General features: G+C 45.5%; 1 protein-coding gene across 1 annotated transcript in view; it reads left to right on the top strand.

Annotated features, from left to right (window-relative positions):
• The first annotated feature begins 2617 nt into the window (after window positions 1-2617).
• NR2C2 (nuclear receptor subfamily 2 group C member 2) overlaps window positions 2618-13879 on the top strand; it is a 37674-nt gene continuing 26412 nt past the window's right edge. The window contains exons 1-5 of the mRNA XM_075321568.1: window positions 2618-2814; window positions 11506-11595; window positions 12819-13016; window positions 13104-13206; window positions 13376-13555. Coding sequence (XP_075177683.1) covers window positions 11524-11595; window positions 12819-13016; window positions 13104-13206; window positions 13376-13555 — 553 coding nt within the window. The 5' untranslated portion in view covers window positions 2618-2814; window positions 11506-11523. The remainder of the gene's footprint in view (window positions 2815-11505; window positions 11596-12818; window positions 13017-13103; window positions 13207-13375; window positions 13556-13879) is intronic.

Raw genomic sequence — 13879 nt, forward strand, 5'->3', positions numbered from 1 at the left:
GTGAGTATGAGAGAGGGCTGCTAACTTCAGTCACTCAGGGGATTAGCGGTCACCGGTGAGTCCTTCACAGGTGACCGCTAATCAGGACGCGGCACAGACAGAGCCGCAGCATGACAATGAAGTCGGGTGAAGTTCACCCGAGTTCATTCTGATCGTGCAGCTCTGTCTGTGTCTTCTGTCATCTGCCATTCAGCTCTGCTACATGGCTGTCTGTGGCTGCTGTCAGCGGCCGTGTAGCAGAGCTGAATGGCAGATGACATAGTAAAAAACACGCATTACACACGCTAGTAAAATCATTAATTTATTCAGAAAAACCAACGCACTTGTGTTGCACTCGGACCTAACGTGAACTAAAATCAGCCGAGTTTTTTTCAGCCCAGTCGGACTGATTTTACTCGCATAGATGTGTTTCCAACCAAATTTGGAAACTCTGAGCCACTTAGGCTTTACTCTCTGCCCGGTGAAGCCTTTTGGCACCCGGGAACAGGCTTCCCTATTTTTGGCAGGGTTGCACACATGATTGTTATAATTGAATTCTGGTGACTATAGCCCTGTGTGCCTTCACACAACACTCCCCACCAGCTCTCTGGACTATTTTCCTATGTATTTTTATGCATATTTTCTGTAATTTTTATTGCAATTTTTGGATACAAAGCATCATTGTTATTACTATTTAATAAAAATTGATTTATATTTTCAAAAACACTCTTTTTCCTCTTGTTTTCTTGACAATTGTTTCTGAGTGTAATGTGGTGGCTTTATATTGGGTAACATTTGTTGCCCCTTTAGGCCATCCTACTTTATTATGTACCGTACGGATTTGTGGTTGCTAAGAAGAATATAAAATGTGGCATTTTAGAAAACCTATCCACAACAAAAAAATGAACATATTACCAGCAGATCCAGGTAGATCCGTAATGAGGTCCATGAAAATGTCTGTCCAACTTTGACTAGTGACACTCAGAGGCTTCTAACAACCTGAAGGACGAGAGTGAGATGCCTTTGAGCATGCACGTGGCATAAGTAGACCTGTAGGACATCACATCCCTTGGGAATCCGGGTCACCAAAAGCGATGCAATATGAGATCCAGTGTACCTTTCACCCCCAGGGTGACAAGCTAGGACAGAATCATGATGCTCCCCCAGAACCCTAAGGTGGAAATTCAGGAGAACAAACAATTTGTTCATTGCAACCCCAGATGGCGCATCACCTTGAGCCTCAGCGATCTCAGATCCACATTAGTCCTAAGCGTTGATACCACTAGTCCCTTCTGAAGAATGGGGACCGGTGAGGAACATGGTGAGGCAATAGGCCAGACTAAAGTAAAGCGTTTTTAGGGCACACTTAACAGTGTTTATGTTGGGAATAAATCAAATTGTTCATGGCACTACACAAAAAATTTAAACCTCTTAAAAAACAAATGACCACCGAGCTTGTCTTGGGGTAAGACGTTTTGCTGACTCAAGGTGAAGATGTTTTTATGGTCGGTAATTACTGTAACAGGATGAACAGCTCCCTCCAGGAAATGTCGCCATTCCTCAATCGCTAACTTAATCGCCAGTAATTCCCTATTAAGAATATGGTAATTACATTCAGCTGAAGACAGTTTCTTAGAAAAGAAGGTGCATTGAACACAGCTTACTAAGAGAAGGACCTTGAGTCAACACAGCCCCCACCCCCACTTCTGACGCATCAACCTCCACTGTAAAAGGCTGAGATACATCATGGTTCAATATGGGTGCATACACCTGGTGTCAAAGAAGCTCAAAACTGATGCTGCCATGATGCTGGCTGTTGTAAAGCATATTCAAACTCCATAGGGGCGTGATAACATGGAAAGTGGGCCGACTAGCCAGGGAAATAACGCCCCTGGCCTCATTAGCATATATGATAAATTAGCTTTAGAAACTCTTTTTCCAAAGATCTATCCATGTGTGCCGCTATATACAGGGACTGTTAGCTAGGGATTCTAGATATAGAGAAAACTGAGGAAAAGAAAGCGCAATAGGGCCTTACCCCAATAGGGAAGGGGTTAAACATTAAAATCCAACTCACCTATAGAAGTTGTGCCAGTCACAACTCCTATATAAGCAGGTCAAAGGCTGCAGTCCCAGGATTGGCAGATAACAGAAAGTAGTAGAAACGGGTTTTCAACACCACGCCAATGACCAAAAAGGATTGAAGATAGGATTAATGTTTCTTTATTTTCATGCACAGGTCAACGCGTTTCAGGAGTCTCAGCTCCCTTTATCAGGACAACAGGCAAGGGAGCTGAGACTCATGAAACGCGTTGACCTGGGGATGAAAAAGAAACATTAATCCTATCTTCAATCCTTTTTGGTCATTGGCGCGGTGTTGAAAACCCGTTTCTACTACTTTCTGTTATCAGGGACTCTAGATAGGCACCTAGAACGGCTAGTGGTTCTTGGTGCACTTGGGATCTGACAAGTTCCCTTTAACAGTTTGTTCTTTGTCAATAAAGTTGTTTTGGGCTTGTGATTGCCACAACCTAAATTCCAAAATGGGAGGGACAGGTAATAACCACGCCCAACGGCCATTCGTCCAATCGCCGCTTTTCTTGCAGTGACGTCATCCTCCCGCCCGCAATCCAAGCGAGAGGGAAGAGGAAACAGAAGAGGGGGGGAAAGAGGCGGCGGAGCGCGGGGTCACGACCTCTGACCTCTCACCGAGGAGAAAAACTCAAAACAACCGAAAGATTCGGGGTTCTCGGGCGATTCCCGGCGGCGGGAAGCTGTGGGGGCCTCCAGGAGCGGAGGGGATGCGGCTGTGACAAGAACCTCCGTCCGGGTGAGGTAAGGCGAAGCTGCGCCGCGGCTGAGGCCTCCACGGAGCGGCCGACCTGACATAAAACCGCTTCATATCACCCGCTGAGGGTCTCTCCGGTCCCCGGTAACTGTCCGCGCACCGCGGCCGCCCCTGACAGCGCCGACAGCCCGCCCAGCTGACGACATCCTCCAGCCGCGGCTTTACGCCCTCCGCCGCTGTAACGTCACCCGTCCCGACGCCCACTCTCCGGTGCCCGCACCCGCCGTCCCCGCCGCTGGCAGTTCGCCAACAACCGCCATATTTCTCCGCCAAACGCGCTTCCTTTATTTATTTATTTTTGTGACGTCATACGTGGGCGGGTTCGTCTAACCTACCAATTAGCTTTCAGCTTCTACGAAGTGGGCGGTGTTTAATGACAACTGACGTTCCAGCTGACCTATCACGTGCTTTGGGGGCGTGGCATTATGCTGAATTTTTCTACTACTTATACTCACTGTGATTGTCGCCATCTAGTGGTGGCAGATATCATTGCAACCAGAAGGATTTTTTTAATGCAAAAAAAAAACAACTATTGTAATGTTTTTTTTTTTTCTTTCTCCAAATCCTGTAACCTCAGGTGAACTGCTGGGAAGAAAGGATGTAGGGGGGGTGGGGCTATTAAATGTCAGATGATGACAGATATGTGTGACAATGGAGAATTATGGAGCATGACTGTTGATTGCACAACATTCGCATTGATATATATTGGATGATATTGAAAGTCTCCAATATCATGGGCGTAAGACAAAGAGTAAAAGAGCTAAGTGTGGGATAGGTATTCAAGCAACCTTGATTTAACCCTTTTTTCTTCCTGGCACAAAATGTCTTAAAGGGCATGTCCACTATTTGTAAACACTATAATGGGCCCATGGTGGTGCAAAAGTAAAGATACAAAAACCCAACACTTTAACTAGTTCCAGCATTGCTTGCTTGGCTTCCGTCTTCCTCTTCCTATGGGTAAATTCATATTGCCATATCACCGCTGCAGCCAATCATTGGCTGCTGATGAGCTGCAACTCTGAAATTCTATCTTGAAGTGTGTGGGATCCCTGGGGGAAAGCCAGGACTGGAACAGAGGGGCAATTCCAACTTGGTAGGTGAGTATGTGTGTGTTGTTTTTGTTTTTTTACCATTATGGTTCAAAAACGTGAGTAATAAAGTGTTGAAAAGTTGTGGACCACCCCTTTAAGGACTCTTTCACATGTCAGTGATTCCGGTATGTATGATGTTTTTATACGTACCGGAATCATGGACGTACTCAGACCCATTAAAATCAATGGGTCTGTGCACACATCAGTGATTTCTTACGGACTGCGTGTCCGTGTGTTCCGCACAGAGACAAGTCCATTTTTCTCCGGCACCCTTGATGTCACACGGACCACACAGTGGTGTAATCAGTGTGACACGTACCGGAAAAAACACGTGTCTTTGAAATAAAATGAATTTCTATACTCACCTGTCCCCGGCGCTGCTGTCTCTTGCTTCAGGGCCCGCTCATTATGCTCAATGTATATTCACTGCACTAAGGACCTAGAAGCAAGTGTGACTGCAGCACCGGAGACAGCAGCACCACGGACAGCATTGCCGAGGACAGGTGAGTAAAAAGTTCCTGATCTCCGTGTGCTATCACTGATAGCCCGCGGAGTACACACATGTGCCAAAATCATGGCACACGGAGGGCCATGCGCATGTTCAATACAGTTAGGTCCAGAAATATTTGGACCGTGACACAAGTTTTGTTATTTTAGCTGTTTACAAAAACATGTTCAGAAATACAATTATATATATAATATGGGCTGAAAGTGCACACTCCCAGCTGCAATATGAGAGTTTTCACATCCAAATCGGAGAAAGGGTTTAGGAATCATAGCTCTGTAATGCATAGCCTCCTCTTTTTCAAGGGACCAAAAGTAATTGGACAAGGGACTCTAAGGGCTGCAATTAACTCTGAAGGCGTCTCCCTCGTTAACCTGTAATCAATGAAGTAGTTAAAAGGTCTGGGGTTGATTACAGGTGTGTGGTTTTGCATTTGGAAGCTGTTGCTGTGACCAGACAACATGCGGTCTAAGGAACTCTCAATTGAGGTGAAGCAGAACATCCTGAGGCTGAAAAAAAAGAAAAAAATCCATCAGAGAGATAGCAGACATGCTTGGAGTAGCAAAATCAACAGTCGGGTACATTCTGAGAAAAAAGGAATTGACTGGTGAGCTTGGGAACTCAAAAAGGCCTGGGCATCCACGGATGACAACAGTGGTGGATGATCGCCGCATACTTTCTTTGGTGAAGAAGAACCCGTTCACAACATCAACTGAAGTCCAGAACACTCTCAGTGAAGTAGGTGTATCTGTCTCTAAGTCAACAGTAAAGAGAAGACTCCATGAAAGTAAATACAAAGGGTTCACATCTAGATGCAAACCATTCATCAATTCCAAAAATAGACAGGCCAGAGTTAAATTTGCTGAAAAACACCTCATGAAGCCAGCTCAGTTCTGGAAAAGTATTCTATGGACAGATGAGACAAAGATCAACCTGTACCAGAATGATGGGAAGAAAAAAGTTTGGAGAAGAAAGGGAACGGCACATGATCCAAGGCACACCACATCCTCTGTAAAACATGGTGGAGGCAACGTGATGGCATGGGCATGCATGGCTTTCAATGGCACTGGGTCACTTGTGTTTATTGATGACATAACAGCAGACAAGAGTAGCCGGATGAATTCTGAAGTGTACCGGGATATACTTTCAGCCCAGATTCAGCCAAATGCCGCAAAGTTGATCGGACGGCGCTTCATAGTACAGATGGACAATGACCCCAAGCATACAGCCAAAGCTACCCAGGAGTTCATGAGTGCAAAAAAGTGGAACATTCTGCAATGGCCAAGTCAATCACCAGATCTTAACCCAATTGAGCATGCATTTCACTTGCTCAAATCCAGACTTAAGACGGAAAGACCCACAAACAAGCAAGACCTGAAGGCTGCGGCTGTAAAGGCATGGCAAAGCATTAAGAAGGAGGAAACCCAGCGTTTGGTGATGTCCATGGGTTCCAGACTTAAGGCAGTGATTGCCTCCAAAGGATTCGCAACAAAAATTTGAAAATAAAAATATTTTGTTTGGGTTTGGTTTATTTGTCCAATTTCTTTTAACCTCCTAAAATGTGGAGTGTTTGTAAAGAAATGTGTACAATTCCTACAATTTCTATCAAATATTTTTGTTCAAACCTTCAAATTAAACGTTACAATCTGCACTTGAATTCTGTTGTAGAGGTTTCATTTCAAATCCAATGTGGTGGCATGCAGAGCCCAACTCGCGAAAATTGTGTCACTGTCCAAATATTTCTGGACCTAACTGTACGTCCATGAAAAACGTGGGTTTTTCAGTGATATGTGAAAGAGGCCTAAGATGTCATATTTCTGGCTGTAGTGTAACCCAACCAGCACAACAGCTAAAAAACAAATAGATGTTTGTAATGTGCAGCATTGGTACAGGCCTTTTAGGAGGTGATGCCATGAAGAAAAGTTCCTGTATTCCCCTGTGATTCCTGGGGTCACTGAAGATATTATCGGGACAGAAATGACAATTGAAGACCTAAAATCCAATGTGGATTTCCAGCATTTTTGGAGGGGGTGCTGAGGTGCTTCCTTCCAAAATAAGTGACTTTAAATGCGAGGAGTATGAACATACCCTGATGGAGTGTGGTTAACAGGGGCTGATACCATGATGAAAAGTTCCTTTAATTCCCTTGTGGTCACCGTATATGGAGGGGATGATGAAATATTAAGAAACACCGCTCTAGGCCTCTTTCAAACGTCCGTGAAAAATCACGCACGTTTTCCACGGACATGTCAAAGGTGCGTTTTGCCCACCGTGAGCCGTGTTTATGGCTCACGTGTGTTCTTCGTGTGTTATCCGTGATAACACATGGAGAACGGGAACTTTCTACTCACCTGTCCCTGGCGTCGCTGTCCGTGGTGCTGATCTTCGGTGTCCGGTCCTGCAGACTCCCCGCTCCTGCTGCTTCCGGCCGCAGTGGAGTGAATATTAAATGAGCATAATGAGCGGCGGTCGGAAGCAAGTGACAGCAGCGGCAGAGACTTCAGGGCTGGAGAAGGTGAGTAAAGATTTGTTTTGTTTTTTTTTCTCACAGACACACGTTTTTTCTCCGGTGCATGTCACACGGAACACATCCGTGTGGTCCGTTTGCATTACGTATGACATGTTTGCGTTTCGTGTGACACACGTGACGCCGGAAACGGAGAGAAAACTGACATGTTGGCGTGAGAAACACACGGACACATTTAAGTACGGAAAGACACATGTTCCGTTCGAAAATACTTACGTGTGTCCAAAACCATAGGAAGACATAGGTCTACGTGTGCCCGTGTCTCCGGTACGTGAGAAAACTGCCAAACACGTATCGGAGGCACGGGCGTGTGAAAGAGGCCTTAAACTGGAGGCCATTGTAACAAAGCCTCACCTGTGAGAAGTGGGCTGTGTAGTCTCTGGGAACAAAGGCTATTTCTGTTTTCGATCTCATACACAAGGGTGAGGAATCTGTTACAAGAGGGGACTGTTTTTTAAAGTTTATTTTGGGGCTATGGACCTCCAGAATGCTGGGAGTTGTAGTGTCACAACAGCCACGGGTTCTATACTATTGATTTAAGGGGCGATGCTCTTGTAATGTTCCCACCACCTGAGTGCACACATGTATACTTCGGTATCACGGAGCGGCAGATCTGGAGCAGTCGCGTCACGTATACTATTGCAGATCTGGAGCAGTCGCGTATACTATTGCAGATCTGGAGCAGTCGCGTCACGTATACTATTGCAGATCTGGAGCAGTCGCGTCACGTATACTATTGCAGATCTGGAGCAGTCGCGTCACGTATACTATTGCAGATCTGGAGCAGTCGCGTCACGTATACTATTGCAGATCTGGAGCAGTCGCGTATACTATTGCAGATCTGGAGCACTCGCGTCACGTATACTATTGCAGATCTGGAGCAGTCGCGTATACTATTGCAGATCTGGAGCACTCGCGTCACGTATACTATTGCAGATCTGGAGCACTCGCGTCACGTATACTATTGCAGATCTGGAGCACTCGCGTATACTATTGCAGATCTGGAGCACTCGCGTCACGTATACTATTGCAGATCTGGAGCAGTCGCGTATACTATTGCAGATCTGGAGCACTCGCGTCACGTATACTATTGCAGATCTGGAGCACTCGCGTCACGTATACTATTGCAGATCTGGAGCACTCGCGTCACGTATACTATTGCAGATCTGGAGCAGTCGCGTATACTATTGCAGATCTGGAGCAGTCACGTATACTATTGCAGATCTGGAGCACTCGCGTCACGTATACTATTGCAGATCTGGAGCACTCGCGTCACGTATACTATTGCAGATCTGGAGCACTCGCGTCACGTATACTATTGCAGATCTGGAGCAGTCGCGTCACGTATACTATTGCAGATCTGGAGCACTCGCGTCACGTATACTATTGCAGATCTGGAGCAGTCGCGTATACTATTGCAGATCTGGAGCAGTCGCGTCACGTATACTATTGCAGATCTGGAGCACTCGCGTCACGTATACTATTGCAGATCTGGAGCAGTCGCGTATACTATTGCAGATCTGGAGCAGTCGCGTTACGTATACTATTGCAGATCTGGAGCACTCGCGTCACGTATACTATTGCAGATCTGGAGCACTCGCGACACGTATACTATTGCAGATCTGGAGCACTCGCGTCACGTATACTATTGCAGATCTGGAGCACTCGCGTCACGTATACTATTGCAGATCTGGAGCACTCGCGTCACGTATACTATTGCAGATCTGGAGCACTCGCGTCACGTATACTATTGCAGATCTGGAGCAGTCGCGTATACTATTGCAGATCTGGAGCAGTCACGTATACTATTGCAGATCTGGAGCACTCGCGTCACGTATACTATTGCAGATCTGGAGCAGTCGCGTCACGTATACTATTGCAGATCTGGAGCACTCGCGTCACGTATACTATTGCAGATCTGGAGCACTCGCGTCACGTATACTATTGCAGATCTGGAGCACTCGCGTCACGTATACTATTGCAGATCTGGAGCAGTCGCGTCACATATACTATTGCAGATCTGGAGCACTCGCGTCACGTATACTATTGCAGATCTGGAGCAGTCGCGTCACGTATACTATTGCAGATCTGGAGCAGTCGCGTCACGTATACTATTGCAGATCTGGAGCACTCGCGTCACGTATACTATTGCAGATCTGGAGCAGTCGCGTATACTATTGCAGATCTGGAGCACTCGCGTCACGTATACTATTGCAGATCTGGAGCAGTCGCGTCATGCCGTTAATCAGTTCTCCTCGGGTCCTGATGGACGAGTGGTAATGAGGCGTCTTCCTGGCTTATAATTAGCCTTCCCCGATCAGTGCGAATGTCCCATAGGGTTTATTAGACAACTGTGAGTGTGACGGGCGAGCAGCGCTGCGCTCCTGATGCAGATCATCTCTTCCCCCCCAGATCGTCCTACATTCCCACATCCTTAAATAAAACATGTGAATGGGGCCGAGGAACGGTCATGGATGGCGCATAGTTCATTAACCCGGAGTCTGGAGATTTTGCTCCTGCTTTTCTATTCCAAATGTAAATTTAAAAAAATAATGATAATAAATTTAAACAAAAAATAATATTCAGAAATAACTTTTGAAGTCAACATTGGACACGTTACAGTTTGTTTTGTAAACAGAAGTTTTTTAAAAGGTGCAATTTTGCATGAGTCTTTATTTGAAGATGTCCGATCATTCTGTGCATACAGCTGCCACACGCACATACACTGTGTGTAGAATTATTGGGCAAATGAGTATTTTGATCACATGATACTCTTTATACATGTTGTCCTACTCCAAGCTGTATAGGCTGAGAGCCAACTACCAATTAAGTAAATCAGGTGATGTGCACCTCTGTAATGAGGAGGGGTGCGGTGTAATGACATCATCACCCGATATAAGGTGTGCTTAATTATTAGGCAACTTCCTTTCCTTTTGCAAAATGGGTCAGAAGAGAGATTTGACGGGCTCTGAAAAGTCCAAAATTGTGAGCTGTCTTGCAGAGGGATGCAGCAGTCTTGAAATTGACAAACTTTTGAAGCGTGATCATTGAACAATCAAGCGTTTTCATGGCAAATAGCCAACAGGGTCGCAAGAAGCGTGTTGGGCAAAAAAGGCGCAAAATAACTGCCCATGAATTGAGGAAAATCAAGCGTGAAGCTGCCAAGATGCCATTTGCCACCAGTTTGGCCATATTTCAGAGCTGCAACGTTACTGGAGTATTAAAAAGCACAAGGTGTGCCATACTCAGGGACATGGCCAAGGTAAGGAAGGCTGAAAACCACCACCTCTGACCAAGAAACGTAAGATAAAACATCAAGACTGGGCCAAGAAATATCTTAAGACTGATTTTTCAAAGGTTTTATGGACTGATGAAATGAGAGTGACTCTTGATGGACAGATGGATGGGCCAGAGGCTGGATCAGTAAAGGGCAGAGAGCTCCACTCCGACTCAGACGCCAGCAAGGTGGAGGTGGGTACTGGTATGGGCTGGTATCATCAAAGATCAACTTGTGGGACCTTTTCAGGTTCAGGATGGAGTGAAGCTCAACTCCCAGACCTACTGCCAGTTTCTGGAAGACAACTTCTTCAAGCAGTGGTACAGGAAGAAGTCGGTATCGTTCAAAGAAAAGCATGATTTTCATGCAGGACAATGCCCCATCACATGCATCCAACTACTCCACAGCGTGGCTGGCCAGTAAAGGTCTAAAAGATGAAAAAATAATGACATGGCCTCTTTGTTCACCTGATCTGAACCCCATAGAGAACCTGTGGTCCCACATAAAATGTGAGATCTACAGGGAGGGAAAACAGTCCACCTCTGGGAGCAGTGTCTGGAGGCTGTGGTGGCTGCTGCACGCAATGTTGATCGTAAACAGATCAACTCACACAATCTATGGATGGTCGGCTGCTGAGTGTCATCATAAAGAAAGGTGGCTATATTGGTCACTAATTTTTTTGGGGTTTTGTTTTTGCATGTCAGAAATGTTTATTTCTAAATTTTGTGCCGTTATATTGGTTTACCTGGTGAAAATAAACAAGTGAGATGGGAATATATTTTGTTTTTATCAAGTTGCCTAATAATTCTGCACAGTAATAGTGACCTGCACAAACAGATATCCTCCTAAGAAAGCCAAATCTAAAAAAAAAAACACTACAACTTCCAAAAATATTAAGCTTTGATATTCATGAGTCTTTTGGGTTGATTGAGAACATAGTTGTTTATCAATAATAAAAAAAAGTCCTCTAAAATACAACTTGGCCAATAATTCTGCACACGGTGTATGTGTCTCCATGGTTACATGGGGCGAATGGAGTGGAGTAATGTGGGACACATAGCTCTGCATTAGGGCTGCGTACATAAAACGGGAGAAGAGGATTTTGTTTTTTTTTCTTTTAAATTTTTAAATTGCAAAATTGTTCATGCTTTTGAAGGTAACCTCAGATTTCCAAGGGGGTTTTGCACAGATTGTGAGATGGTCGGGTCAAGGGTGGGCGGTATGCTTCATACTCACTGATTGTATCCAGGTTCACCCTAATCTGATCTTGTCCTCCAGGTTCAGGAATCTTCAGTGATGACCAACTCCTCCCAGCGCATCCAAATAATCTCCACCGACTCCACCGTATCCACTCCACAGCGCATCCAGGTACGGTCTGATCACTTCGGTCAGAAGATTGTAATCCAGCAATTATGGGGTTAAAAGAAGGACCAGGCAGATTTCCTACTACCCAAATGTTTTTTGGAAACTGCTGTCCAAGCTCCTCCCCTTTATCAAGGCTGCTCCCTATCATATACTGAAGGTTTCCTGTAAAACATGTATCTGAGTAAGCAGAGACGCAGTGTAAAGCATGGAGGATGGACAGAGATGAATTCGGAAAATCTGATGAGACAGAGGCTGGTTTCCCATGAATCAAAGCTATAGTCATAGATCATTGTTGTATCCTCACGGAGCAGAGCTGCAGTGTAAAGTATGACATGAGGACAAAGCAACAGTCTGAGAATCTGATGAAAGCAAATAAACTACTTTAGACTCCAATAAGCAGCACAGCTGAGCTGTCGTCTCGCGTCATATCTGCGTCCTAATGGAGCCAGGCTGTAGTGTAAAGCATGGTGTAAGATCAGAGGCGCAACCTGAGCCTTTACTAGTGAATTTGGCGTTGTTTCAGACTCCAGCAGACAAAGCAGCCTACGCTAAAGTCACTGATAACATCTTTGCCCTAAGAGAGCAAAACTGCAGGGTAAAAAATGGTGGAAGGTCACAGCAGCAGCCTTAGCCTGTAGAGATACTAAAGGTGAATTGAGGGACATCTCAAGTATTGGTAGACAATAAAGCTAAGATGAACTCATAACTGTGTCCTAATGGAGCAAGAGTGTAGTGTAAAGCATGGTGTAAGGTCAGAGCAGCAGCCTGAGCGTCTAATGATACCAGAGGCGAATTTTGGGTTACCTGAGATACTCGTAAACAATGCAGCTAAGCTGAAGTGTGTTACATTAGCTGTATTGTAACAGAGCAGGACTGTAGTATAAAGCATGGTGTAAGGTCACAGTAGCAGCCTGATCTTCTAATCATACCAGAGGCGAATTTTGGGTTACCTCAGATACTCCTAAACAGTATAAACTAAGCTGAAGTCAGTGGTAATAGTTCTGCCCTAATGGAGCAGAGCTGCAGTGTAAAGCATTGCATAAAGACAGAACAGCAGGTTGAGCCTCTGATGAGATTAAATGGGATTTAAGACTACCAGACGCCAGTAGAGAATGCATCTAGGCTGAAGTCACTGAATAGTAGCTGTTCTTAGAAGGGGCAGGACTGCAGTGTAAAGCATGGAGTAACGTGAATGCAGATGTCGGAGTGACCCCTTGTGTTTACAGATTGTGACAGATCAGCAGACCGGGCAGAAGATCCAGATTGTGACGGCCGTCGACTCCTCGGTGTCTCCCAAGCAGCAGTTTATCTTGGCCAGCCCGGATGGATCTGGAGCAGGGAAGGTGATCCTCGCAACGCCCGAGTCTCCCAATGCCAAGCAGCTCATCTTCACCACTGAAAACATTGTGCCAGGGAGGATCCAGGTATGGGGGCGCTCGGGGGGGTCCGTCCTCTGCTTCTGGCCTGAGTTTGGGGGACTCTTATTCTTTTGATCTTCTGCTGTGCTCCAGATAGTGACAGATGCCGCCTCTGTGGAGCGACTGCTGGGAAAGACGGAGGTGCAGCGGCCGCAGATTATAGAGTACTGCGTGGTCTGTGGAGACAAAGCATCAGGTGATTGTGTGGACGATGATGGGACTTGTAGTCCTCCTCTGAGGGGGCGGAGACACATAGCACATAGATTTGCATAGAAGCTGCATATCCCACCCTAAAAACTATCTGCAAAATGTTTTAATTTTTGGATCAAACATGACTTTGTCCTTTTTATTCCTTCCTTCCGCAGGTCGTCATTATGGAGCCGTTAGCTGTGAAGGATGTAAGGGCTTCTTTAAGAGGAGCGTCAGGAAGAGCCTGACATACAGCTGTCGCAGCAGCCAGGACTGCGTCATCAACAAGCACCACAGGAACCGCTGCCAGTTCTGCCGGCTGAAAAAGTGCTTAGAAATGGGCATGAAGATGGAATGTGAGTTCAGCTCCGGAGGATGGACGGGCACAAAGTCAGGGAGGAATCAGAGTCTGATAAAGGACAAAGTTCTTAATTTCTGATGCAATTATGACGAATGTGCAGAGGATAAATAATGTAAAGAGAACCGATAAAAGGGTGTCCTGGGATCCCCAAAATAATAGTCTCCCTTAATCAATGGATTAAATGTTGTATACATGTATTGAGCGACCACACCAGAAAAATAGTGAGTGCAGCTCTGGAGTATAATACAAGATGTAACCTAGGATCAGTGCAGGATAAGTAATGTAATGTATGTACACAGTGACTGCACCAGCAGAATAG

This window comes from Anomaloglossus baeobatrachus, chromosome 8 (genome assembly GCF_048569485.1).
Source record: "Anomaloglossus baeobatrachus isolate aAnoBae1 chromosome 8, aAnoBae1.hap1, whole genome shotgun sequence".
In the NCBI taxonomy this organism is placed as follows: Eukaryota; Metazoa; Chordata; class Amphibia; order Anura; family Aromobatidae; genus Anomaloglossus; species Anomaloglossus baeobatrachus.